This window comes from Bos taurus, chromosome 19 (genome assembly GCF_002263795.3).
Source record: "Bos taurus isolate L1 Dominette 01449 registration number 42190680 breed Hereford chromosome 19, ARS-UCD2.0, whole genome shotgun sequence".
Lineage (NCBI taxonomy): Eukaryota > Metazoa > Chordata > Mammalia > Artiodactyla > Bovidae > Bos > Bos taurus.
Genome location: NC_037346.1, coordinates 29,596,745 through 29,624,100, shown reverse-complemented (window position 1 = coordinate 29,624,100; position 27,356 = coordinate 29,596,745). Strand labels below are relative to the sequence as shown.

At 52.1% G+C, this 27,356-nt stretch overlaps 1 protein-coding gene across 1 annotated transcript; it reads left to right on the top strand.

The window, feature by feature from the left end:
• Nucleotides 1-1,619: 1,619 nt before the first annotated feature.
• Nucleotides 1,620-22,575, top strand: MYH3 (myosin heavy chain 3). Its single transcript, NM_001101835.2, is given in 43 exon segments — nt 1,620-1,692; nt 2,189-2,224; nt 2,342-2,395; nt 3,020-3,231; nt 4,876-5,019; nt 5,573-5,729; nt 6,711-6,738; nt 7,067-7,175; nt 7,751-7,843; nt 8,513-8,576; nt 8,656-8,754; nt 9,509-9,612; nt 9,705-9,843; nt 10,230-10,348; nt 10,439-10,588; nt 11,104-11,274; nt 11,373-11,679; nt 11,787-11,857; nt 12,410-12,497; nt 12,582-12,699; nt 13,290-13,413; nt 13,502-13,638; nt 13,723-13,978; nt 14,297-14,539; nt 14,623-14,799; nt 14,907-15,052; nt 15,132-15,222; nt 15,587-15,976; nt 16,064-16,190; nt 16,596-16,714; nt 16,881-17,077; nt 17,417-17,600; nt 18,177-18,342; nt 18,605-18,729; nt 19,203-19,467; nt 19,469-19,512; nt 19,629-19,832; nt 19,907-20,032; nt 20,854-21,024; nt 21,119-21,223; nt 21,383-21,478; nt 21,573-21,710; nt 22,434-22,575. Coding segments are annotated over 40 exon segments (5,823 nt in total). The 5' UTR covers nt 1,620-1,692; nt 2,189-2,224; nt 2,342-2,395; nt 3,020-3,027; the 3' UTR covers nt 22,461-22,575.
• The last annotated feature ends 4,781 nt before the right edge of the window (nt 22,576-27,356 follow it).

The window sequence follows — 27,356 nt, the reverse complement described above, 5'->3', positions numbered from 1 at the left end:
CCTGAGGCCGCCCTGCTCTGCCAATGCCTGAGGTGTGGCCAGGGCCCCTCACACTGTCCCTCAGCCCACAGGGCTGGCTCACACCTCTGCTCCGCAGGTGACCTGTACCTGTCCTGACCAGGCCTCCCAAGGAGATGGCCGGCCAGTGGACAAAGATGTGGACTCTGATGTGTCACTGGGCAGGCAGGACGGGACCTCAAGGAGACCACCCCCTTTCAGACACAGACGGACCCTTGAGCAGCATTGGGCTGTCTTCTTGGATGAGGAGGGTCTCTAGGGATGGGGGTCTCAGCCCAGCTGGAGCAGGGAGGTGGGGTGCACACGCCGTGAGCCCATGGCAGGCTGAGGGGTGCAGGCTTCCTGTTTTTTTTTTCCCTTCAGCCATGTGCCTGCCTGGCCCTCACTGAGCAGGCAGTTCACCAAGTGTGCTTTGACCTAAAATCACCTGAATCTCAAAAACGGTTGGCTCACCATTATCCTGGGAACCGTTGTGGGTAAAGGCCGCGTCTCCCTTCCTTTTGTGCCCTCTTGAGGTGCTCTGCACTGGGGCCAGCATACAATAGGCGATTAATGTATGTCCCTGTGTCTTGGGGTCCACAGCCCTGCTGCCCCGTCCCCGCCCGCACCTCTTCCGCTTGCGCGAGCGCTGTGTGTTGGGAGGGGGCATCTCTTCCTCTCAAGGGGGAACTGGTGACAGTTAATGACCACGGGGTGCCCACCAGCCACCCTCCCAAAGGCTTGTCAGGAAAGGTAGGGAGAAAAGAAGCAGATGTAAAGTCGGACAGGAGTGGGCCGAGCTTCAGCCATACCTCTGGTCTCCTGGCTTTGTTCCTTCAACCCTGATTTAGAAAGAGCCATGCTCGCTGGACCCTCTCCTCCCATCCCCCCGTTTCTCTGCAGGCATGCCATTCCCTAACCCCCACCCTGGCCAGCAGCTGGTCTTTCCTAATTGGTCATGTATCTTAATAACAACAGGTCCTCAAGCAGCTGTTGCTGTGGATACTGTCTGGCGGGGTGGCTCCCTGTAATTAATTTACTTGTTGGTCCTACTGGCGCTTAAGAAAGGATTAAATTAACAATGACACTAATGAGACAGAAAGTTACGCAGTGAAAGGAGGAGGAGGATTATAATTGTTGTCGTTCCTGGCACAAGTTTTACAGTCACACAATTCTGTCACAACCCTGTGTTGTGACAAACGTCTTGCCCAAAGTGCCAAGAGGATTTTCGTCTTTCTGTCCTCAAGTTGCACTCCTTTTCCCCACAGGACGAGATTTCTGTCCCCAGAATGCACCCTGATTTTCAAGCACGTGGCGCCTGCAGGGTGGAGTTTAGGCAGGACCCCCGCGAGGCCACCCCTCACACTGAGTGAAGACACCCTGGCCCCAGGTTCAGAGAAAGGCATCTCAAACTTCCAGCTTTCTCCAGCTGGAGAATGGTTATGGATCCTGCTCATTTCTATATATACCTCACCCTTGGCAACAGCAAAAAAAAACGTGAGGAAGGGAGCTGGCCCTCTGCTCATGGCATCGGTCATTCCCTTTCCAAATATAGAGCAGGAATGAGTGGTGGGGGGACAGGCTATAAAAGCCGCAGCGGCAGCCCCCTGGCGCTGCTGTGGGTGGAGGAGTCTGAGCGCCCCGCACAGCTCTCTTCCGTGTGTGGCTCGGAGGACCACACCTGGCTGTGGTGAGGTTAGTTAGAGGTGGAGCTGGGTCTCCACCTCCTGCACCCCACTTCCTCCTCCCCAAGCTCCCCTTGACTTTGTCTTCGAGGGCCCCCTTGGGCAGGATCCCTCTGGATGCTCCACGGACCTCGGTTTGTCAGTGTGGCCCGATGACCACCCCCTTCCACTCTGATCTGTGCAGAGGCTGTGGGGTCACCGCCCCCGCCCCCACCCTCACCCTCCCCTGCCTGCGCTGTGTGCCTGGCGAGCGGGTGTCCTTGATCTCAAGGCCTTGATGGCTTGTTTCAGTTTGCCAATTTGAGACTTCTCCTTGTTCACGGAAGTCAGAGGGGGCCCGATCCTAGCCTGGAACCACAGGCCTTTTCGACAGAGATGCTGTCCTTCCTGCCTCGTTCTGAAAGAGAGGCACTGCATGCAGACTGAGGAGGGTGCATTAGTGGGCTGGTGGGAGCCAGGTTTGGGGGCAGCTGGGGGCTTTGACTACCTTTATGAATCACTTGTAGGTCACATCCCATCTGCTCTTCCAGCCTGTCTCCCGGGTAAGACTCTCTTTAAGTTATTAGTCCTTTCCCCTTATTTGGTTAATTCAAGACCCGATTCAGAACTGAACTACACTGTCCGGTGTCCTGAGCTTGCTTCCTGCATATTTACCGCAGGTCTGATTTCCCGGCTGCTGTTGTCCTCTGTCGTCCTGTGGGAGTGACTCTCAGGTGAGGAAGCAGGTTGGGTCCCTTGGCTCAGAAGTCTCCAGGGTCCAGTTCCTCCCGCTTCCAGTGGCCTGGGGGGCAAGAGCCTGTGGAGCTTAGACCAGGACAGGGTGGATTGGAGAGGACCTTAGACCAGGACAGGGCAGGTTGGGGAGAGGGTCTCGGCAGATGCTGAAGTCAGATGCCACCTCTGTTCTCAGAACCGAAGGAAGCAAAAGCCAGTTTCCTTGTGTGAAGAGGTGGCCACCTTGAATCGAAACAGTCCCCAAATTCCTTAGCTGTTTGCCATTTAGCACACTGTCTTTGAAGAATGGTGTTGATTTCTGATGGTGTTTATTTTTAAATTTCCCCTTGGCAACACCTGGGCTTTTCAGAAAAGGAAACTCAGTCCCAAGAGCTGCCCCCTCCTTCGGGTTCCTTCACCCCTCTGAGCCCCGCCGGATGGGGGAGCTTGGGTGGCATCCACTCCGTGCCCTTTGCACAGAGTCGGCACAAAACGTGTGCATTTGATTTTTCCCAGGGGATGGATGGGAAAAATCAGATGCTCCTGGCCCACCTTGGTGGGCTCCCACGGGGGCAGGGCTGGAGTCGGGGGTAGGGGGCTGACCTGGTGGGTTCATCCTCCAGCCAACACCATGAGTAGTGACACCGAGATGGAAGTGTTCGGCATCGCCGCTCCCTTCCTCCGGAAGTCAGAAAAGGAGAGGATCGAGGCCCAGAACCAGCCCTTTGATGCCAAAACCTACTGCTTCGTGGTTGACTCTAAGGAAGAGTATGCCAAGGGGAGAATCAAGAGCACCCAGGACGGGAAGGTCACGGTGGAAACTGAAGACAACAGGGTAAGCCCCGTCCACTCCCTCTGCGAGCCACTGGCCCTCTGTCTGCCCCCCTGGCTGCACAGTCTGTGTGTCTGCCCCACACCTGGCCCTCTCCACATGTGATACCTCCCAGGTGACCTCAGAGAAAGCAGAGTGAACACTGGCCTCAGGTTGCACGGTGGGAGAACCGCCTGCCTGCGGCTGGCCAAAGCAAGTCATGTTCCAGCGCTTTTGTTGAGGTTCATGTCACTCTAGGTCAGCGGGAACCAGCCGTGTGTGTCCCAGGGGTGTGGAGTTGAGAGTCCAACAAGAGGACGACCTCCTTCAGAGCACTGTCGTTTGGGAGCCTAGGTTTCCCCCTGATTCTTCTGGTGATATAGTATGTAAGGAAGTAAGGAAAGCGGGTCAGGGGTCCTAGTGGACCACAAGCTTGACTGAAGTAGCAGTGTCCCCATATCACGAAGGCAATGGGCAGTGTAGCCCATTCCTTTCTGCCCAGGCTAGCATGGGGGTGCTGGGAGGATTTCTGGACATCCCAACTCTCTGGAATTTAGACCAGAAGAATCCAGAAATGTTCTAAGAAAGGTTCAAATAAAATGGGGGTGGGGATCCAACTGAGAGGAGTAAAGGAAATAGTATCATTGGGTTGGATGTGAAAGAAAACAGCATGGAAACCACCCATTGAAACCATCTTCCAAGCCCTGAAGCTCGAGGGCAGCTCTCGGTACATTTCAGATGACGGAGTGGGGAATGGCTTCCGAAGCTGCAGGGAGCACAGACTGTCCTGGTGGAGGACAGTCCAAGAGGTCCAGACCTCCTCACTGGAGAGCTGTGGCCTGGATGGTTTTAGTGAACCCTGGCTAGAAGGCAGGTTTCCTACCACTTGGCCCAGACGCGGGGCCAGGAAAACCATCATCTGCAATGGAGGTCTCAGACAGGAAGGGGGTGAGTGGAGGGTATGAGAGAGGAAGGTGAGCTCCACGCCACGATGCCAGGTCTTCCAACGCCCCGGGCACTGGGCCGGGGGTCTGCTCCTTTCGAGGGGAGCACGAAGATGCCTGTCACCACCACTCTGCATGGTGGTTCCTTCCAGCCTGGAGTTCTCTTGTCCCAAAAAGGGAGTGGGGTAGGGGGTTCCCTTTCACAGCTCAGGCAGGTGGGGGTGAATGGGTGAGATGCAGGGTGGGGGCTGGGAGCTGCTTTCAGGGAGCTCAGGATGACTCGAGCTGCCAGCCTGGAAGTCCATGCCACCAGCTTCCTCCTCTCTCACCCTGCCTCGGGGACACCATCCACCTGCCGTGCCCTCTAAGTAGACGGCCAAGACCCATGAGCCGCTGGAGCCAGGTTTTGGCCCAGCCAGCATGACCCAGCTGAGGAGTTCCCGCTGGCTCCTGGGCCTGCATCCTCCTCCCCAAATCCCCCCGAGACCCTCCTCTCCTTTCTGTCATCCTTCCCTCACTTCAGACTACTGGAGACGGAAAAAACAAAAGCCCGAGTATCAGAACCGAACCCCATTCCATCTCCTTCACCATGAGCCGCCCCATCCCCGACTCCTTCCCTGTCAGATGGGCCTTTCCTCCAGCACCCCCTCCTTCTGATCTGGGCGTGGGAGACACACCTGTGCACAGAGAAGCCCAGATGTGCACCCTACCCCTTCCCTTGTAGACGCTGGTGGTGAAGCCAGAGGACGTGTACGCGATGAACCCCCCCAAGTTCGACCGGATCGAGGACATGGCCATGCTGACGCACCTGAATGAGCCGGCCGTCCTGTACAACCTCAAGGACCGCTACACCTCCTGGATGATCTACGTCAGTGCCCACGTCTGTGGGCTCCCGGGACCTTGGGTGGGGTGGGGGTGGTGTGGAGATGCTCACGGGGAGGTGGGCTTTAGAAGAATTAGTGTTTGATGAGGCTGTTGGATGGCATCACGGACTCAATGGACGTGAGTCTGAGTAAACTCTGGGAGTTGGTGATGGACAGGGAGGCCTGGCGAGCTGCAGTCCATGGGGTTGCAAAGAGTCGGACACGACTGAGTGACTGAACTGAACTGAGGCCATTGAACAAAAGAGGGAAAATGAAGAAAGGGGGATGAGAGTGATGGAGGATGAGAAAGTGAGAGATGAGTGGGGCCAGGAGGTGACCTGAGGAGGGGTGGGGCTGAGGCCGGGTCCTGGTGCTGCCACTCAGCAGCTGTGGATGGCCGCTGCACCCCTCAGGTCTCAGTTGCCTCATCCACAGAGAGAAATCGTATCTTGCCTCCTTTACGAGTTTCTCATAAAGAAAAGTGAAATAACAAAGGGGGAGGGTTTTATAGGCACACACCCATGTGTACATAAATATATATATTTTACGCCCCCACAGACCTACTCGGGCCTCTTCTGCGTCACTGTCAACCCCTACAAGTGGCTGCCGGTGTACAACCCCGAGGTGGTGGAGGGCTACCGGGGCAAGAAGCGCCAGGAGGCCCCGCCCCACATCTTTTCCATCTCTGACAACGCCTATCAGTTCATGCTCACAGGTAGGTCTCCAAGGAGGAAGCCTGAGAGACGGGCAGGGCTCAGGGAGGCTGCAGGTCTGGAATCAGCTGCCTCTCCAGTATGCAGCCTCCACACAACTGGCTGGAGGTGCTTAAAAAAAAGGAAGCCAGAGATTTTAGGGCCTTGCAGGCCTGGGTGAGAAGCTTGGATTTAATGCAAGCATGAGTTACCTCATGTGAAACTGATGTTTTTGTGGGCCCAAAACAAAGACTGATAGTTTCATATGGTTCAACCTAATATGATGGGCAGCCGGTGGCTGGCTGTAAGCAGGGGCTTAACCTCTTTGATCTGTATTCTCATGGAGGAGTCTCTTTGAGCTCCCATGTACGACAAAACAGAGTCATTGTGCAGTGAACTCTGACTGTTGGAGACACGGAGAACTGGGAAGCTCTTTTTATTTTTATTAAAAATTTTTGATTGAAATATAATTGATTTGCAATGTTGTATTAACTTCTTGTTTACAGCAGAGTGATTCAGATATATATAGATATAGATATAGATATTCAGATTTTTTCCCACTATGGCTTATTATAGGATATTGAATACAGTTCCCTGTGTTGTACAGTAGGACCTTATTTATTTTATATATAGTAGTTTGTATCTGGTAACCCCCAAATCCCAGTTTACTCCTCCCTCACCCCTTTCCCCTTCGGTAACCATAGGTTTGTTTTCTATGTGAGTCTGTTTCTAGTTTCTAACTAAGTTCAGTCATATCATATAACCACATGTAAGTGATATATGGTATTTGCCTTTCTGTCTGACTTACTTCAGTTAGTATGGTAATTTTTAGCTCACTCATGTTGCTGCAAATGGCATTATTTCATTCCTTTTTATGGCCAAGTAATATTCCATTGTGTGTATGTACCACATCTTCTTAATCCACTCCTCTGTAGATGGATATTTAGGTTGAGAAAGTTCCTTTTATAATACCATCAACCCTATTTTATTTTTCCCTTTGGCAGATCGTGAAAACCAGTCTATTCTGATCACGTAAGTATCCAAGGTGTAGAGCGTTCTCACAGCTGTGGCTCTCTGTCCCCAGTGCAGAAGGGGAAGACGCCACTTGCTTTGTTCTATTAGTGAGAAAGTACAGAGGACAAAGTCTGTGATGCAAAGATGCATGGGGGACAGGCCAGAAGGCGTGTGAGGCCTCAAGAAGCTGGGGTTCCCCGTCCAGGGTGTTCAGTGGTGCCGGTCTCCCAGGGCCCTTGTCTCTCCGAATGGGCTCCTCTTTGTTGGGAATCTCATATCTGATGTGGCTCAGGAGGCTGTTTACAGTCACAGGACTCTTTTCCTCCTCCTCTCTCTTTCGATCTAGTGGAGAATCCGGGGCAGGAAAGACTGTGAACACCAAAAGGGTCATCCAGTACTTTGCAACAATTGCAGCAACTGGAGACCTTGCCAAGAAGAAGGACTCCAAGATGAGGGTAAGAAGAGGAGGCAGGCTGGCTCTGCTTCTACTGCCAACCCTTGTCTTAACTTCAGAGTAAGGAGGCATAGGGCATGTGTGGGGTGGGAGGTGCCCATCTCCTCAGGGAAGGAGTGCTGGCAGGGTTGGAAATCGCACAGGACAGCCGGCTCTCCTAGACGATCCAGCGCATTGGTGATCTCACAGGACCAGATCCGGCGATTGCCAAGAAAACGAGCTCTAAGGCTCCGCTGAAGAAAGTCAATCTGACATACACCAGAGTCACACACACCACCCAGGGAGAACTGTCGCATCCACTTGCCTTTCAAAATGAATATATCACAGCAATATGGTGTGAACACAGGTGGCCTCACCACCTGGAGAATGAAGGAACTGAAGGGTTAAATGAGGTTCATGTCAAGATACCCAACCAGAGCCAAACGTGACTTGGCAACAGGGCTCTGAGTGAGGTGCTGATGATGTGGTTGGGCCCTAGGTTGGAAAGCAGGGAGCAGGGGAGGGACCAACTGGGCAGGAGGGGCATCGGAGCTCACCCTCACATGGGGCTCTTCCTGCCCTGACTCCCTGCTCCAGGGGACACTGGAAGACCAGATCATCAGCGCCAACCCACTGCTGGAGGCCTTCGGGAATGCCAAGACCGTGAGGAACGACAACTCGTCCCGCTTTGTGAGTCTGTGCTGGGTCAAGCTGGGGTGTCCTCCAAGGCCAGCGAGGAGGCACGATCCCTGCTTCCAGGAACCTGCAGTCCGGGGGTGGATAATGAAAGGAGGAGGAAACAAGTCTACAAAACAGTCTGACAGTTCCCTAGTAAATGGGACAGTAAAGGGGGCCGGGTCTCCTTTAGACAGGGCCAGCAGGGGAGCCCTCCTGGGGGGCTCTGACCTGTGAACCCGAGATCCACAGGGTGAGGCGGGACACAGTTCAGAGGCAGGGAGGGGACTGGTGGAGTCAAGGGATCTCCAGGGGGTCTGAGTGGCTGGAGTAAGGCAGGCTCTGCGAGTTGAGGTGGGGAAGTGAGGAGGGGCAGTGGGAAGGGACCTGGAGCCTGGGAGCATGCAGGCCAGGAGAAGGGTCTGGTTTCATTCCAGAAGTCAGGATCCTGTTAGAGGGAAGTGATATGGTTTGATTTGCATCTTGAACAGAATATGACTCTGCTGACTGGGGTGGCATGTGGATGCAGTGTGGAACAAGGGGATGGAGGAAGGCACAGCAAAGCAGGGAGAGAGGCGACAAGGACACTTAACTGCAAGTTCCTGGGGGAAAAGGCTCTGTTGCACTCCCCAGGTGGGTAGGAACAACCTGGAGTCAGGTTACTTGGTCTCCCTTCCCCGACAGGGCAAGTTCATCCGCATCCATTTTGGTACCACGGGAAAGCTGGCCTCTGCAGATATTGAAACATGTAAGTAGATTCCTAGAATCAGATGTTTTGGGACATTGGGGCAACAGTTTGGAAGACACTCCTGTGTTTGCGTTCCTAGATCTGCTGGAAAAGTCAAGAGTGACCTTCCAGCTGAAGGCTGAGAGAAGCTACCACATCTTCTACCAGATTCTTTCCAATAAGAAGCCTGAGCTCATAGGTGAGGATGCCCCCAGAGGGGCTGGTCTGGGGCCTGTCAGCTCTTAGGTGAGTGGACTGAAGAGAGTTGTGCCTACTCGCAGAAGAAATTTGTTTTAGAAATAGGGTGTGGCTGTTTTGACAGTGATGTGCCAATTTGAGAAATGCAATCCAATGGACAGAAAAAGAATGAGGCACAAATGCCTTCAGCTCTGGTTCATGGAAACTGGCTGAACGACTTAGCGTTTAGTGGTCCTCTGATGCCCCCTTGTGGTCAGCCACAAAACCAATCTTCCACCAAATGCTGTGAGGCCGGCGCCAAGTCAGAGGAACCGCCAGCTGGTGGATGTCCACCCCGCTTTTCATTTGGCACCTAACAGGGGCTCTGTGCCCTTCTCTGCTCTCTGGCTATGTCTGCTCAGCATTCTGGGTCCAATCCTGGAAACAGGCTGCAGCTTTCAACAGATTTTGGAAAAGACGACGATTCTACCAAACCATCTGGGCTTTCTTCCAGTGGCTCTCTGTGTCCTGGCCCACACTCAGCCTGTTTTCCTGATTAATCTTTCCCAACCGACATGGATCTGTGCTGTCTGCACACAAAGCAAAAGGGTTTAAATGTTCTCTCTGGGGTTTGTACCCTGTGTGGCCGGGGTGGGTGCAGAGTCTTCCCTGGACTTTATATTCAGCCACAGAGTGAGTATGAGAGGCTGTTTAGCCCCAGGCGGGGGTGTTTCCTTTGCATCCATGTGACCCCCTCTAACTGGTCATCATTGCAGAGCTGCTGCTCATCACAACCAACCCTTATGACTACCCCTTCATCAGCCAGGGCGAGATCCTGGTGGCCAGCATTGACGACGCTGAGGAGCTGCTGGCCACGGATGTAAGTAGATCAGGGAGAAGGATGTGTGTGTGGCGGGGGCTCCTGCTCCATCACTGACGTCAGCCGGCTGACACGTTCTCCTGCAACGCCAGAGCGCCATTGACATCCTGGGCTTCACCCCCGAGGAGAAGTCTGGGCTCTACAAGCTGACGGGCGCCGTGATGCACTACGGAAACATGAAGTTCAAGCAGAAGCAGCGGGAGGAGCAGGCAGAGCCGGACGGCACAGAAGGTACCCCATCACCCACTGGGGTGTGCACTAGAGCTGGGGCCTCCCTTGAAAGTGATCAATCCTCCTCCCCCTGGAGAGATGAACCTCTGCAGGGCTCAGATGCTGACACGTTACTGCCCTGTCTGCTGAGTCACTCGAGTGGTCCTGCTTCAGACACGGTGAGGACTGACCAGGGTTTTGTGGAACCCAGTGCTGCCTTTTCACAAAGCCCATTATATTCTCTGAGTGACTTAGCACCCACAGGTGAGCGGTTTAGAGACACGTAATGCAAACACATGGAGACAAGCTGAGCTGAGCCTTGAAACATCTGGAGGATTTTCAGAGGGGTTCTTTGGCTTTGCCAGTTATCTGGGGTTTCCCTTGTAACTGGCCTTCTTTCCTGCCAGTGGCTGACAAGACAGCCTATCTGATGGGCCTGAATTCTTCGGACCTCCTGAAAGCTTTATGCTTCCCCAGAGTGAAAGTTGGGAATGAGTACGTTACCAAGGGCCAGACCGTCGATCAGGTAAGTGACTGCCAGGAGGCTGGGAAGGGATGCAGGCACCCAATGGCTACTGCCCACAGACGCAACACAGGTGCTGACCCCCCGACACAGGTGCACCATGCTGTGAACGCCCTCTCCAAATCCGTCTACGAGAAGTTGTTCCTGTGGATGGTCACCCGCATCAACCAGCAGCTGGACACCAAGCTGCCGAGACAGCACTTCATTGGTGTCCTGGACATCGCAGGCTTTGAGATCTTCGAGGTTTGCATTCTCAATATTCAGGTGTCTTTATGTGGGGGGCTGGTTCTCAGGATCACAGGCAAGATGTCCAGGCAGCCACTTGTCACCCCATATCACATCTGGGAGGAGCACTAGATGGAGGGTGGGTCAGGTAGAAGCATGTACACCCATTAGAGCATGTTGTCAATGTCTACCAGCTATAAGACTTGCAGGTGAATAAAAGATGAGCTTGTAGTTTGTAGATGATGACGAGAAGTATGTAAGTACACAGAAGACCAACTATAGATAAGACAAACTGTGGTCAGGGTCCAGGAGAGGCCCAGGCCATGGACTTAGGAGATGGAGAGCTATCTTCTAGCTTGAGTTCTGGAGAAAACGTGATGTGAGCTGAGCCCAAGAATGTGACCACACCTGAAAGCCTAGCTGAGCTACTCCCAAGACAAAGAGAAACAAGGAGAAAAAAGAAGAAGGTTGGTGTGTCTTTGACTTTGAAAGCAGTCTAACCTTCCGTGTGGACATTATGTTTTTAATGTTAGTATAACAGCCTGGAGCAGCTGTGCATCAACTTCACCAACGAGAAACTGCAACAGTTTTTCAACCACCACATGTTCGTGCTGGAGCAGGAGGAGTACAAGAAGGAAGGCATCGAGTGGACGTTCATCGACTTCGGGATGGACCTGGCCGCCTGCATCGAGCTCATCGAGAAGGTACCTGCCGTGTGTGCTTGGTAACCGCCCTCACAGGCCTGGTGCTTGTCACTGCAGCTCACACCCACTCACCCCGTGTGCACTCTGCCTTGGTCCAGCCTATGGGCATCTTCTCCATCCTGGAAGAGGAGTGCATGTTCCCCAAGGCCACGGACACCTCCTTCAAGAACAAGCTGTATGACCAGCACCTGGGCAAGTCTGCCAACTTCCAGAAGCCCAAGGTGGTCAAGGGCAGAGCCGAGGCCCACTTCTCCCTGATTCACTACGCGGGCACCGTGGACTACAGTGTCTCAGGCTGGCTGGAGAAGAACAAGGACCCCCTGAACGAGACGGTGGTCGGGCTGTACCAGAAGTCCTCCAACAGGCTCCTGGCACACCTCTACGCCACCTTCACCACCGCGGACGGTAACAGACTCCCAGGCTGCCTCGAATCCACCCTTCTCCCCCAACTCAGCCCACAAAGGAAACAGCTCTGGAGGCCTGCTAACACCACACACCATCTTTTCTTTCAGCTGACAGCGGAAAGAAGAAAGTTGCCAAGAAAAAGGGTTCTTCCTTCCAAACCGTCTCTGCCCTTTTCAGGGTAAGAAAGATAGAATTTATTTGCTTGTAATTGGCTTAAGTCATCTCTAAATGAGCAACGTAGAGATGCTGAACTTGCTTTATTCAAGAAGAGTGATGTGATCTTAATCTGCTTCCTGTCACTTAGGACAGTGGTGGTATATGCAGATAAGTGCTAAAAATTGGAGGACCAGAATTTAACCCCCATCTTACACGCAGCCGGCCGGGTTGCCTGGGAGGCCAGTCCTCAGCGTGAACTTTCTGACTTGCCTGAAGGACACAGGCAGCAGCGTCTCAGGCGCCCAGTGGAGCCGGATAGCTCCCCCGAGTTAACTCAGCAGGCGTCCTGTACTTGGCTAGTCTCTGGCTCACTGTGAAGCAAAAGACTGTCATATCAGTGACCTCCCTACACTTCTTGCCAAATGGACTATTGAAAGACCTTTTGAAAAGAATTAAATAAGACCTTTATTAGAATTCACAAGAAGTGTAAAATATCTTTTTTTGTTACACTGTATCTCTGTGTTTGTAAAAGCCTACAGTCTGCTCACTGTCAAATTGAATCTTTCTCTTTTAGGAAAACCTGAACAAGTTGATGTCAAATTTAAGAACAACACACCCTCACTTTGTGCGCTGTATAATTCCCAACGAGACCAAAACCCCAGGTAAGATGCCCGCTGGTCTGGAGGCGGCACTCGGGTCGGGTTTTAGGAGAGTCTGTGCGAAGCTGACGTTGCTTCTCTTCTCAGGCGCCATGGAGCACAGCCTGGTCCTGCACCAGCTGCGCTGTAATGGGGTGCTGGAGGGCATCCGCATCTGCAGGAAGGGCTTCCCCAACAGGATCCTCTACGGGGACTTCAAACAGAGGTGCGTGGTAAGAGGGCTTCCCCAGCGGCTCAGCGGTCAAGAACCTGCCTGCCCGTGCTGGAGACCCGGGTTTGATCCCTGGGTCAGGAAGATCCCCTGGAGAAGGGCATGGCAACCCACTCCAGTATTCTTGCCTGGAGAGTTCCATGGACAGAGGAGCCTGGCAGGCTGCAATCTGTGGTGTTGCAAAGAGTTGGACATGACTTAGCAACTGAACATGCATATGTAATAGAAATGTTCCATTTGTTTCGTGAGGAGGTGTGTAAATGCTGGAATTTGAGAGGGAAAAACACTGAACAGCTGTGGACTCCACGTAAAATGATTTAACCACCATCTGGTCAAGGTACACATGCTTCTTTCTGCCACACTTTCTCAGGGCCTTCTCCGATACACCACATGGCAGAAAAGGACGTGGCAAAGAAGAGTCGGGAGGCCTAGATTTCAGGCCACTGTTTGGCCTGTGACCAATGGCGAGTTTCCTTCCCGCTCAGGACCTCGGCCTTCTTGCCTCTTGGAAGAGAGGCCTGAGCTGATTTCCAAAGTTCACATCTTTGCTAATAGCCTACGACGTTTCTGTGTCCACACGGCAGATACCGAGTGCTTAATGCCAGTGCCATCCCCGAGGGGCAGTTCATTGACAGTAAGAAGGCGTGTGAAAAGCTGCTGGCATCCATTGACATCGACCACACTCAGTACAAGTTTGGACACACCAAGGTACTGTGTCAGCTCCAACAGACACTGGCCTGAGGTCCCTGACAGACCCCTCCAGAAAACTGACCCAGGGCATCCGTCTCCCCTTAAGGTGTTCTTCAAGGCTGGCTTGCTGGGAACCCTGGAGGAAATGAGGGATGACCGCCTGGCCAAGCTGATCACCCGGACGCAGGCCGTGTGCAGAGGGTTCCTCATGCGTGTGGAATTCCAGAAGATGGTGCAGAGAAGGTCGAGCGGGGTGTGTGCTCAGATCTGAGCTCTTTGGGAGAAGTGGGGAGTCTCTCTTAGAAATAACTGATGTTTTGTTTCCAGGGAGTCCATCTTCTGCATCCAGTACAACATCCGAGCCTTCATGAACGTCAAGCACTGGCCTTGGATGAAACTCTTTTTCAAAATCAAGCCCCTTCTCAAGAGTGCAGAGACGGAGAAGGAGATGGCCACCATGAAGGAAGAGTTCCAGAAAACCAAGGATGAACTGGCCAAGTCAGAGGCCAAAAGGAAGGAACTGGAAGAAAAACTGGTGACTCTAGTACAAGAGAAGAACGACCTGCAGCTACAAGTACAAGCTGTATGTGTCTAGGAATTTAAGGTTTTTTCTCCTAGATTTGATTATCTAGGAAAACTGGATTTTAGGTGGGATTTTTGCTTTTTACTGGGTATGTTTCATAAAGGATTCCATTTATAACAAAATACTTTGTTATTGTTCAGTTGCTGAGTTGTGTCAGACTCTCTGCGACCCCATGGATTGCAACATGCCAGGCTCCTCTGTCCTTTACTATCTCCTGGAGTTTGTTCAAATTCACTCATTCAACAAAATACTGGAATGTCACCGACTTTATCTTTAAACCATTAAAGGAAATCATGATTCTTTTTTTTTTTTTTTAAGGAAAGTGAAAACCTGTTGGATGCAGAGGAAAGATGTGATCAGCTGATCAAAGCCAAGTTCCAGCTGGAGGCTAAGATCAAGGAAGTGACAGAGAGAGCTGAGGATGAGGAAGAGATGAATGCTGAGCTGACGGCCAAGAAGAGGAAACTGGAGGACGAATGTTCAGAACTGAAGAAAGACATAGATGACCTTGAGCTGACACTGGCCAAGGTTGAGAAGGAGAAACATGCCACAGAGAATAAGGTACACCCTGGGTCTTTCCACTGCTATGGTCAGTACAAACCCAACTTGATCTTTTCTTATAATTGCTTGTGGCATCTTCTTAGGTTAAGAACCTCACTGAAGAACTTGCCGGGTTGGATGAAACCATTGCAAAGTTAACCAGAGAGAAGAAGGCCCTCCAGGAGGCCCACCAGCAGACCCTGGATGACCTGCAGGCAGAAGAGGACAAAGTCAATTCTTTGAGCAAAATCAAGAGCAAACTGGAACAGCAGGTGGATGATGTGAGTGAAGGATGCCAATTGGGAGGCCTGGGTTGGGGCAGGAAGAGCCCCTGGGACACCCATGGTGCAAAGCATTTGTTCTTAAAAGGAGATGGTACCTTTTGCAGCTGGAAAGCTCCCTGGAACAAGAAAAGAAGCTCCGTGTAGACCTGGAAAGGAACAAAAGGAAGCTGGAGGGAGACCTGAAGCTCGCCCAGGAGTCCATCCTGGATCTGGAGAACGACAAGCAGCAGCTGGATGAGCGGCTCAAGAAGTGAGCCCTGACACCGCTGTGCTCGGGTTTCCAGTGCCTGGGTGTCTGGTCCTCACATGTTCTGCATTTCCCTTCACAGGAAAGATTTTGAGTACTGTCAACTGCAAAGCAAAGTGGAAGATGAGCAGACTCTGGGCCTGCAGTTTCAGAAGAAAATCAAAGAGCTACAGGTAGGGGGCGCTTGGGACTTTGCTTTCACACTGGATCACACACGGTGAGCCGGAGTGTCTGCTGTGCATTATCAGAGCAAGGGGCAGGACCGTGGGCCTCGTCTGTCCAGGCCGACAGTAGCAATGAACAGTTTTTCCACAATTTAAACAAAATACGTAACTGAAGTATTTCATATCAACCCGTAGTCAGAGTGGAGGATACTCATTATCAGCCGCTGCAGGAAAGGCTCATGTCAGGGGAAATTCTCAGTGTTGGTATTGCTCCGGGAGCAGCCCAAGACTTGGTTGGTCTAATGGGAGGGGAAACCAGCCTGTTCTTGACACTGGGAGTCAGGATTCTCCCGGGGATGGCCTGCCCGCACAGGCCCGGATCGAGGAGCTGGAAGAAGAGATCGAGGCCGAGAGGGCGACCCGCGCCAAGACGGAGAAGCAGCGCAGCGACTACGCCCGGGAGCTGGAGGAGCTGAGCGAGCGACTGGAGGAGGCAGGGGGCGTCACGTCCACCCAGATCGAGCTGAACAAGAAGCGGGAGGCCGAGTTCCTGAAGCTGCGCAGGGACCTGGAGGAGGCCACCCTGCAACACGAGGCCATGGTGGCCGCTCTTCGCAAGAAGCATGCGGACAGCGTGGCAGAGCTGGGGGAGCAGATCGACAACCTGCAGAGGGTTAAGCAGAAGCTGGAGAAGGAGAAGAGCGAGTTCAAGCTGGAACTCGACGACCTGGGCAGCAACGTGGAGAGCGTGTCCAAGTCTAAGGTTCGGGGGTGGGAGGCGCGGGGCTCCCACCATTGGCCCTCCACACCTGAGCACTGACTGAGCTCTCTCCCCTTCCTTACCCTGCAGGCAAATCTGGAGAAGATCTGCCGCACCCTGGAGGACCAGTTAAGCGAGGCCCGGGGCAAGAACGAGGAGATTCAGAGGAGCCTGAGCGAGCTGAGTACCCAGAAGTCCCGGCTGCAGACAGAGGCTGGTGAGCGCCGGGGAATGGGAGGGGCGGTGCCTCCCGGACACCCACCCAGGACAGCAGGTCAAAACCAAAGGCAGGATTTGTTTGGGGAGGACTTCTAGGGAAGCAGATTTTTGGGAGAGAGGCAATCAGAGTAACCTACAAAAGGTCATTCAGAGTGCCCTGGAGGAGGTGAGCACTGAGAGTCCAGTAAGGAGAGAGGAGTGAGGAGGGGCTCGGAACACCCCCTGCTCCCGGAACACCCTTGAGACCCTTTACAGCAGCATCTCACCAAGGTGTGTGCTCAGCTTCCTTGTCATGGACACATGCCTTCACTCCCAGATCTCAGCACAGTGCCTTACACACAGCAGGAATGTGTGAGTGAATGAATAGACGGATGAAATAAAAATGTTTACCTTCTGGACACAGGTGAGCTGAGTCGTCAGTTGGAGGAAAAGGAGAGCACAGTATCGCAGCTTTCCAGAAGCAAGCAAGCATTTACCCAGCAAATAGAAGAGCTCAAGAGGCAGTTAGAGGAAGAGAGCAAGGTACATAGCTGAGGGAATGCTCCCTGATCTAACCTCTACGAACCACCTACAGAAACAAGACAACTTTATTCGTAGGTGATGACAGCGGGAACACATCTGGACTGCATCACGCACACAGCCTGAAACATTCATGCATTGGGCCTCTCCTCTCTCCTGACTTCCGCAGGCCAAGAGCGCACTGGCCCACGCCCTGCAGTCAGCCCGCCACGACTGTGACCTGCTGCGGGAACAGTACGAGGAGGAACAGGAAGCCAAGGCCGAGCTGCAGAGGGCACTGTCCAAGGCCAACAGCGAGGTGGCCCAGTGGAGGACCAAGTACGAGACGGACGCCATCCAGCGCACGGAGGAGCTGGAGGAGGCCAAGTACGCAACTCTGTCTTCAGAAGAACTAGCACTTCTAAATGATCAAATGACAGAGGGCACTGACATTAGCACTGCTCGAGAGTGAATGTTACCGTCTTTTAAGGCAGTTCTGTGCCAGCAGGGGACTTGTGTGAGCACATTTCATTGAGACAAACGACTGTGATCTTGGTTAGAGGCAGGCAGGCTACTGATCACTGATTTTTAGCAGACAGGAGGTTCTCCTGGGCTTATGAAAGGAAAGCTGTTTGAATCACATAGGTTAGTGATTCCAGTTAGATGAATAGTGATGTTCAAGAAGGACTGAAGCTTAAACAGCATCTGCTTCTCATTTGTTTTAAGGAAAAAGCTGGCTCAGCGCCTCCAGGATTCCGAGGAGCAGGTGGAGGCGGTGAACGCGAAGTGCGCGTCCCTGGAGAAGACCAAGCAGAGGCTGCAAGCGGAGGTGGAGGACCTGATGGTCGATGTGGACAGAGCCAACTCCCTGGCTGCCGCCCTGGACAAGAAGCAGAGGAATTTTGACAAGGTGCGGGGTGGGCACAGGAGGTGGGGCCCCAGTCCTGACTGCCCCAGGAGCAGTGAGACCTGGGGCGAGCCCCCTAAACCAAAGGAGCGTGGGATGCAGGTGGGGGTCCCCTTCAAACACTTCAGTGGAGACAAGCTACCTCCTCCAGTGTCATCCAGCCCCAAGCATTCTTGATCCCCAACATGGCTGGTCTGTCTGGGTGGCTGATGTGGAAATCTAATTCGGGTCCTAGTGGGAGGGTTTCTGGCAAGTATGACAAGTATGGTTGATTTGAACCGAGGTTTTAATGAAATATTTAGAAGTGCAGGGCCATTTTCGTAGTGGGAAAAGGGAAGTAGGCCCAGCTAATTCCTTCCCAAAGGGTCCACTTGCTTTTTGGAGATGGCAGTTGTTACTGACCAGTGACTGATCTTGAATTGATTTATGGAATGAAATCTTGGTTAGTCAACAGTCAGGAAAAAGCAACACAGCCAAGGGGGCCCCGATTCTCAGAGTGTTCACACTCATGGGGGTCCTGAGACAGAAGCTGGAGGTCAGGGGTCATGGACAGAGGTGCCTTTCTCCCCGGCACTGCAGGTGCTCGCTGAGTGGAAAACCAAGGGTGAGGAGAGCCAGGCGGAGCTGGAGGCATCTCTGAAGGAGTCCCGCTCCTTGAGCACCGAGCTCTTCAAACTGAAAAATGCCTATGAAGAAGCCTTAGATCAACTTGAAACTGTGAAACGAGAAAATAAGAATTTGGAGCGTAAGCAGTTTGTCTAAAGTCCCCCTTCACACTATCGCCAGAGTGTGAGGCTGCAGGAGTGTGACTTCAGGACCCAACCTCATCTGCGTGTCTGTTACCACACCCAAGGGCTTGTTTCTGAGCTTCTCTGTGTCCAGTATCTTATCTCCAGCAAGCAGCATCCTTAGAGCTTGATAAACTAGTTAAGAGCATCCGGCTAGTGCTTACTCTGCGTGGAAACCTGTGCGAAAGTTCAAGAGCAATCAAACTTCTCTCTTTGCAGAGGAGATAGCAGATCTCACGGAGCAAATCGCTGAAAGTGGTAAAACCATCCATGAACTGGAGAAATCAAGGAAACAGATTGAGCTGGAAAAGGCTGATATCCAGCTGGCTCTGGAGGAAGCAGAGGTGAGCAGAATGCCAGGGAGGCAGTAAGGGAGCAGACGCCGTGACTGTGGGGCTCCAGCCTGGCGCCACTCGGGGTCTCAGAGTCACAGTCCTCATGTTGGTTTTTTTCCTAGCAAACTACGTGGATGAATACCTGTGAATACCTGCGAATAATCTTGAAATTACTGGAGAAAATCACTATGTTAAAATAGGTCTAAAATGAGATTTTACAAAAGGCTGAGATGAATTTAAAATATCTATAAAGTCTCTTAAGTGCCTAAGAAATATTGTTTCATAGTATAATAAAAACAAACTGCAGTGAAATATTTTATTTCTGCACTGAAGGTAAGTTAGGGATTTTTTTTTAAAAAGAGTTTTGAATATTGTTGAGTTAGTTACAAATATTCCATTGGAGTTTTCTTACCTCAGAGAGGAATGTAGCAGGCTCTGTCCCATCACTGGTACCATTTCTGTTTTGTTTTTGTTCTTCAAAGGCCGCCCTTGAACACGAAGAGGCCAAGATCCTCCGAATCCAGCTGGAACTGACACAAGTGAAATCAGAAATCGATAGAAAGATGGCCGAAAAAGATGAAGAGATCGAACAGCTGAAGAGGAACTACCAGAGAACAGTAGAGACGATGCAGAGTGCCCTGGACGCCGAGGTGCGGAGCCGGAATGAGGCCATCAGGATCAAGAAGAAGATGGAGGGGGACCTGAATGAAATCGAGATCCAGCTGAGCCATGCCAACCGCCAGGCCGGCGGAGACCGTCAGACACCTCCGGAGTGTCCAGGGGCAGCTGAAGGTGTGTGGGCTCCCTGGTGGGGAACCTCTCCATCCTCAGACACGCACAGCTATGGGCTGGCCTCAGCATCCTCTGGCCTCAACTTCAAGCAGACACTTCCATTACTGTCTGGCCAGGATACCCAGCTCCACCTGGATGATGCTCTCCGGGGCCAGGAGGACCTGAAGGAGCAGCTGGCGATCGTTGAGCGCAGAGCCAACCTGCTGCAGGCCGAGGTGGAGGAGCTGCGGGCCACCCTGGAGCAGACGGAGAGGAGCAGGAAGATCGCAGAGCAGGAGCTCCTGGATGCCAGTGAGCGCGTCCAGCTCCTGCACACCCAGGTGAGCGGAGGGGAGGCGGGGCAGGGTCCTGGCCTTGGACGTGCCACGTGGTAACCCTGCTCCTCCCGCCCTAGAACACCAGCCTCATCCACACCAAGAAGAAGCTGGAGACGGACCTCGCGCAGCTCCAGAGTGAGGTTGAGGATGCCAGCAGGGACGCGAGGAACGCTGAAGAGAAAGCGAAGAAGGCCATCACCGACGTGAGGCCCCTCCCACCCTCTCCAGCCCTGAGCTGGTTCCCATCAGAAGGGGTGGGGCCTCCCCAGGGCACATGTGGGGTGAGCTCTGCTCTAGAAGCACTCCCCCGACCCCCCAGAACTCAGCGTGTGCCCTCCCACACATTAATAAGGGGGGGGGGCATGAAAAATAACAGGAGTGTGGATGAAAAAGACCGGCATTCTGTTCATGTCTTGTGCCCTGGGAGAGGTATGCTCTTCTTCGGTTCTATATATGACTGATTCCAAATATGAAAACGAGACAACACCACCCCCCGCAATTTGTTTGGATCGTACCTAATGTCACCTCACAGAAAGCCCGCTTCCCGCCCCAGCACCCACCTTGCTGCTCCAGAGGCCGGTCCCTGGACGCGCGAGTCCCACAGCGCCACCTGCTGCTGGTGGGGAGCACTACCCCGCGATTATTCCCGCCCTGCACCGTCCGCATCTCCAGTTCCCTTAGCCTCCCGACCCCACACCCGTGATGCTGGGTTATAGACTCAGAGTCCTATAACTCACGGGTTGGTAATGAAAGACGGGATTTCCTTGGGGGTGGGGAGGTCCTAAAGGGGCCAGTTTAAGAAAGGGGAGAAACCACTTTCCATCCAGCCCTTGGAGGTCTCACTGTCTGGCTTATATGCCTGGTGCAGCTCTTCCCAGAGTCCATGGTGGAGTGGTGGGCTCAGGCATCATGTCACCTGTGTCCTTTGTCAGCAGCATGGCTCTAGTCCTCCGAGTCCCCAGATTTTGACAGTTCCAAGCACCTGACCTTTGTTTACATCTCAGTGGGATGATGTGCTTTTCAGGCGGCCATGATGGCCGAGGAGCTGAAGAAGGAGCAGGACACCAGCGCCCACCTGGAGCGGATGAAGAAAAACCTGGAGCAGACGGTGAAGGACCTGCAGCACCGCCTGGACGAGGCTGAGCAGCTGGCCCTCAAGGGTGGGAAGAAGCAGATCCAGAAGCTGGAGACTCGGGTACTTGGGGAAGGGACCCCAGCATAATAAGCGGAGCTTTCCAGCCTGCCCTGGTCATGCTTCAGCCCGACTAACTTCCCAAGTGCTCCCCCAGATCCGAGAGCTGGAGTCCGAGCTTGAGGGGGAGCAGAAGAAGAACACTGAGTCTGTCAAGGGCCTGAGGAAATATGAGCGGCGGGTCAAGGAGTTAACTTACCAGGCAAGTGGAAGGAAACCCCAGGGGCATTTCCTCTGTAACGCGGAACCTCACCCTGGGTCCTCTCCAGAAAACAGGAAGAAACTCTTTAGCCCAGGCACTGGGACCCTGTGTGTCCCTGTCCCCTCCTGGAGACCTGCCATCCCATGTTCTCTCTTGAAGAGTGAAGAGGACAGGAAGAATGTGCTGAGATTACAGGATCTGGTGGACAAACTTCAAATGAAGGTCAAGTCCTACAAGAGGCAGGCGGAGGAGGCTGTAAGTCAGCAAGATCCCAGGGCGACACTCGCCCTGCTTGCCTGGGAGCTCCAGAGAGGGGCTCACTGCTCATACCCACTTGACTCGCTTTTAGGATGAACAAGCCAATGCTCATCTCACCAAGTTCCGAAAAGCTCAGCATGAGCTGGAGGAGGCTGAAGAACGGGCTGATATTGCCGAATCTCAAGTCAATAAGCTGAGAGCAAAGACCCGAGACTTCACCTCCAGCCGGGTAGGTGGTCCTGAGGCACTGGGTGGGGAGGGCGAGGAGGGGAGGTGTGGCTTCCGGGGAGGAAGCCCCCGAGATGGAGACATTTTTGAGATGGACGGGACCCTGGAGCACCATCGACTTTAGAACTGGTCCATCTGGGATTTGCTTAGAATCACACAGCTGAGAAGAGCCCTGCTAAACCCAGGTCTGTGAGTCCCAATAAAACACTGTCCTGGAGAGCAGGGAGCGATCCCTCCGTGGGAAGGGAGCTCTCGGGCGCCTTCTGCCGCCGGCCTCCATCACCGCACTCATGGCGTGTAGGTCCCTAAGTGGAAGTCGCTCAGTCTTGTCTGACTCTTTGTGACCCGTGGACTGTAGCCCACCAGGTTCCTCTGTCCATGGGATTCTCCAGGCAAGAATACTGGAGTGGGTAGCCATTCCCTTCTCCAGGGGCTCTTCCCAACTCAGGGATCGAACCCAGGTCTCCTGCATTGCAGGTGGATTCTTTACCACCTGAGATACTAGGGAAGACCTCCCCTGGGCTGTTCTAAGGACCAGGCTCTCAGGCCTGGGGTGACTGCCACCACGTAGATAGTCGTGTATCCATTTGCCTGCGATCCAAAGAGTACCCCGTGTCCTCTGAGACAGACAAGCATGCACCCCGGATGCTTGCGGGGAGGGGGAGCAGCAGGAAGTGAGGCTCTGCTGACAGAACTAGAACTAGAAATGCCCATTTTCCCCCAGATGGTGGTCCACGAGAGTGAAGAGTGAGCCCCTCCTCTGCGACAGGACAGAAAATATGCAAAATGTGTATTTTCATGGTTCCTGACTCTGATACTTTCCATGTGACTGCTTTTCACATGCAATAAACTTTGTTTTCAGTTTGGGGCTGTTTCATTGTATTTGTCTTCTCTTCCCAGTGTGGAAATGGTTCGCTGGTCATACTTATGCCCAATGTGGAAATCTCAGCAGATGGCTTGATAAAGCGATTCTGCATATTTTCTGGGGTGTGTGTGTGGGGACAGGGAGAGATTGCTTTTGGTTTACATTTGAGATTAGGTTAACCACTGCTCTGGCAGGAGAAGGGGGAGTTTGTCCAAAGAGTCATCTCCCAGTACAACATGAGGGAAGCACGAAGGCTTGGTTCAGGAAAGTCCTGTCTCAAGTTGAACTGGATTATAAGGCAGGGGCTAGAGTCCCCCTACACCCTCTCAGGGAACTGCCCTGGAGTGCGGGAAAAGTTTGTTAGGCAGCACTCCAAGTGAGCGCTGCACTAACTACTGGAAACACAAATCAGTGAAATAGCGCCAGTTCCCCCGGAGCCCAGGCGACATCTACCACTGAGTTCTTGGCTCAGTCTACATGGTTTCAAAGCCGCACAGCAGAAAATCCCACCCCTACCCAGGGTAAGCCTGTCTTTATGAGAAAATACAGTAGGAAGTCAGAATACTACCTGGGCGAACTGCTACAGAAACAGAATTGTCAAACTTGGAATTATTTGTTCGTCATTATCAGAAATATTGTCAAATGCCCTCCTTTATCTGATTCTGGGGGATTAGATGACCCAGACTTACTCAGGAGGAGTTAAAGCACCAGGAGAGCTCAGCGCCTTCTGGGATTTGTCATCCACAGAAAGGGGGCCACTGTGGCCTGTCATTGATTTCAGATCACCTTACCTCAAAGACCACATCTGTCTCTCGTGCTTTCTTCCTTTCTGGCAACGCTGTGACTAGAACGCGCGGTGTCCTCCTGGGGGGTCTGTTGTTGAAAGGAATCCCAGCAGTGAGACCAAGGCTGGGCCAAAGGTTGCGTTTGCCCAGAGCCTCTCTGCTGCACACCGATGGCTATAGGCCACCTTCCAGGGAAAGCAGGGGATGGAAAAAGCAGACAAAGCTTGTTACAGAGGTGTTCATACTGGTAGATGAAGAAGGAATGAAAGGTCTGGCACGTCACCATTTTTATACAAATTATGAACCCCTGACGAATTATGGCTACTAGTATCACAAAAATAAGACAAGACATGGCATGCCTGCAGAAAGAAGTATATACATCACTGCCCAGGAAAAATTCCCATCCAGCAATCACACTGGGGTCTGATCCAGACCCTAATCACATCCACCAACTTACAGGAAAGCAGAAACAGACCCAAGATAGAACCAATAAACTCTAGGATACGGGGAACGCAACTGAACACAATTTTTTCAGAAATTTTCAGAAACATCTAATTTTTTCAATAAATGAATCACAAGGGAAAAAATCCGTGAAAGAAATGGAAGGAGGAATTCTAGATTAAAAGAGACTCCGCCCTATCCACCAACTGCTTGGCTTGGACGTTGTAAGGATACACATGTATATCCCATCAGGTAAAATGTGAATACTGACTAGATATTTGATGATGATATGGGATTATTGTTCATTTTCAAGGTGATACTATGATAATGTTTTCTAAAATAGTCCTTATCTTTTAAAAATATGTAATAAAATACAGATAAGAAAGGAAGAAAGAAAAAAGAGTCAGGCAGGCAAGCAAGACCACCTCTCAAGTGAACTCATTTTATAGAATTTTAAGCAAAGAATTGATGAGAGAGATACCTGATGCATTTTATGTAGACCGGGGCCATAAAGCTGAAAACCCCTGAGGCTGTAGGACCTGCCACGCCCACACACTGACAGCGCAACATTTCACACGAAGAAGGTGAGCAGGTGGGTTCTGGAAGGAATCCGTAACTTTCCAGTTAGGCTCTGATTTGGTGAGGGACATTACTTTGCCAACAAAGGCCCGTATAGTCAAAGCTGTGGTTTTTCCAGTAGTCATGTATGGATGTGAGAGTTGGACCATAAAGAAAGCTGAGCCCGTGTATACCTGTGGCGGATTCATGTTGATCTATGGCAAAACCAATACAATATTGTAAAGTAATTAACCTCCAATTAAAAGAAATAAATTTATTTTTAAAGATAAATAAAATAAAATAAAATAATCAATTGGAAAGAAAGCTGAGTCCCGAAGAATTGATGCTTTTTAACCATGGTGTTGGAGAAGACTCTTCAGAGTTCCCTGGACTGCAAGGAGATACAACCAGTCAATCCTAAAGGAAATCAGTCCTGAATATTCATTGGAAGGACTGATGCTGAAGCTGAAGCTCCGATACATTGGCCACTTGATGCAAAGAGCCGACTCATTAGAAAAGACCCTGATGTTGGTAAAGATTGAAGGCAGGGGGAGAAGGGGATGACAGAAGAAGAGATGGTTGGATGGCATCACTGACTCAATGGACATGAGTTTGAGGAAATTCCGGGAGATGATGAAGGATGGGGAAGCCTGGTGTGCTGCAGTCCGTGGGGTCACAAAGAGTCGGACACAACTGAGCAACGAACAACAACAAAATGGTAACATTCATTTTCTGTTAATATTGTGATCAACTGTGCCAGTGTTCGTTTATTCCACAAAGCAAAGGATGCCCATGACTATAGAAAATATAAGCCCTATTACTGCAGAGAGAAAGGAAAGCATGAACCTCATTCCAAATAAGCCCCAGCCGTGCCCCACGTGGGAGCAGGGGGAGTTGAGTCTGGGAGCAGAGAGGGGGACGGTGGACTCGAGCCTGTCCCCTGAACTCCATCCCCGGTTGACCCAGTGAGGACAAATCGAGGCTGTTGGCCCTGCTTCACAGAGGAAGAAACGGAACCACAGGGTAATGAGCTTAAGGTCACACTGGCCTCTAGAACTGGGATTCTCCCTAGCGCCCAAACTCCCCTGCACTACAAAACACCCCTCCCTGAGCAGCTGGGAAACAAACGTGACAAGGACCTCGAGGCGGCGGGCTTGAGGGTGAGAGTCCGTCATAGCTGGACAGATAAACACATGGCACACACATTTTTTTCCTTTTGACTGTTACCATTTCTGTTAAGTTCCTCCAGGCCTCCACTCTGACTCTTCTTGTCCCATCAGCCCGGCCCACTCTGTCTTAAGAGAGTCTCCCCTCAGACAGGCCAAGTCCCTAGGAACTCGGTGACCTTTAGCTCATCTGCAATATCGCTTGGTCCTTTTGCACGTGAGCCCCAAAACAGAGTGGCAAAAAATGGTGAGGGTCCCCCCTTCAGGCTAAGTTCTCTGGGTGGAATCCCACCACCTTCAGATTAAGAGCCATTTCAAGTTACTTTTCCTTTTCATAGATAGCCTCACCTTTTATTATTTTTTTCCTGGTACTTGAACATAGAATTTATTCATTCTCCCCCTGTAATTCTTACACTATCCAGAAAACTTTCTGAAGTCTTTACTGAGCCAAATCTTTTGGCAGTAGATTTCTATTTTTTATTACCTTTTATAATTTTTTAATTACACAAGAAATACATGATCAACACAGGATTTAAAAAATACATCTGTCAGCTCTAAAGGGACTGTGGGCTAGGATGGCAGACTGCTTTATTTGGAAGTGAAGAGATCCTGATTTATGATGGTCAGGGGGCCCCCTTCCTCACAACGTGTAAGGGACTCAGCTTCTAATAAGAGCCACATGTCCTCATGGCAGGGGTGGGAGGGGAAGGCGGACAATTGGCAGTGCTCTGCAGCCTCCTCCTCCTGCTGGACAAGGCCGCCTCCCCCCTCCTCCCAACCCTTTCTCCACGCCTGGTCCCTGCGACAGCTGAAAGCTTTAATAAAGCAAAGTGTGCCTGGGAATGTGGGCTGAGGAAGCCTCCCAGAAGGTGGAGGTCTATTTCTACCCCTCCCAATAATCCCACTGCTAAAAACAGCTGAGGCTGAGCTCTCCTGAGGCTGCTTGCTGGGGCCCAGCCACGGTCCGGTTACCCTGAGCAAGGCCTAGACGTTCCGGAGGCCCTCAAGCCCATGGTGCAGCAGCCGGGACCCAGGATGGTACCGATTATTTTTAGCTAAGATGTGTCATGCTTTCCATGGCAGTGAGGAGCAAGAAGCCTGGGCATCCGAGGGCCTTCTCCATGTTTTATCAAACAAGAGGTGGTCCTCAGAGCCCCAAGGAGGAGCAGGGGAGCGGGTGCTAGACACCCTCAGGCTGCCTTCATCAAGACCCCTGACGCCAGCCTGCAGAGAGAAGGGGCAGCTCAGGTAAAGAAAATGGACCATTGTCGTCAGCAGAGGGTTACCCAGTGACCCAGAGATACAGAGTAAATGAGTCAGAGCCTCAAGAACAGTCAAGGAAATAGGAGTACTCAAAGGTGATGGGAAACAAAGCAAACCACAGAGGTAGCAGGGAGCCGAGGAAGGTGACAGGGTGAAATGTTTCACAGTCAGAAACCAACAGAGAGGCAGTTCCTTTAGCAGTGAGCACAGTGCTCTGCACGCAGCAGGCACTCCACGCACGGCTGAACTCAACTCCTGGTAAGAGGGGGAAACGGGGGGACTCAGTGTACCCTTGGGGAGAACTGGTTCTTCTGACTTTCTGCCTCTCCTATCAGTAGTAAAGACATAATAATAACCCAGAAGCTGTTCTTTACAAATCTGTCAACAATCCTAACCATGCACATGAATTTCTTGGCTTCCCAAAACAGCAGGTGTGGGCACGGCTGTTTGCAGTTCACACTGGCTCAGAAACCTGGGTAGAGAGTCAAGCATCACCGAGGAGGCCCTGGAAGGGGGTGTGGGGCGTGGTGGGGAGCAAGGTGTGAAGACCGCCTGGGGCAGAGGCAGCA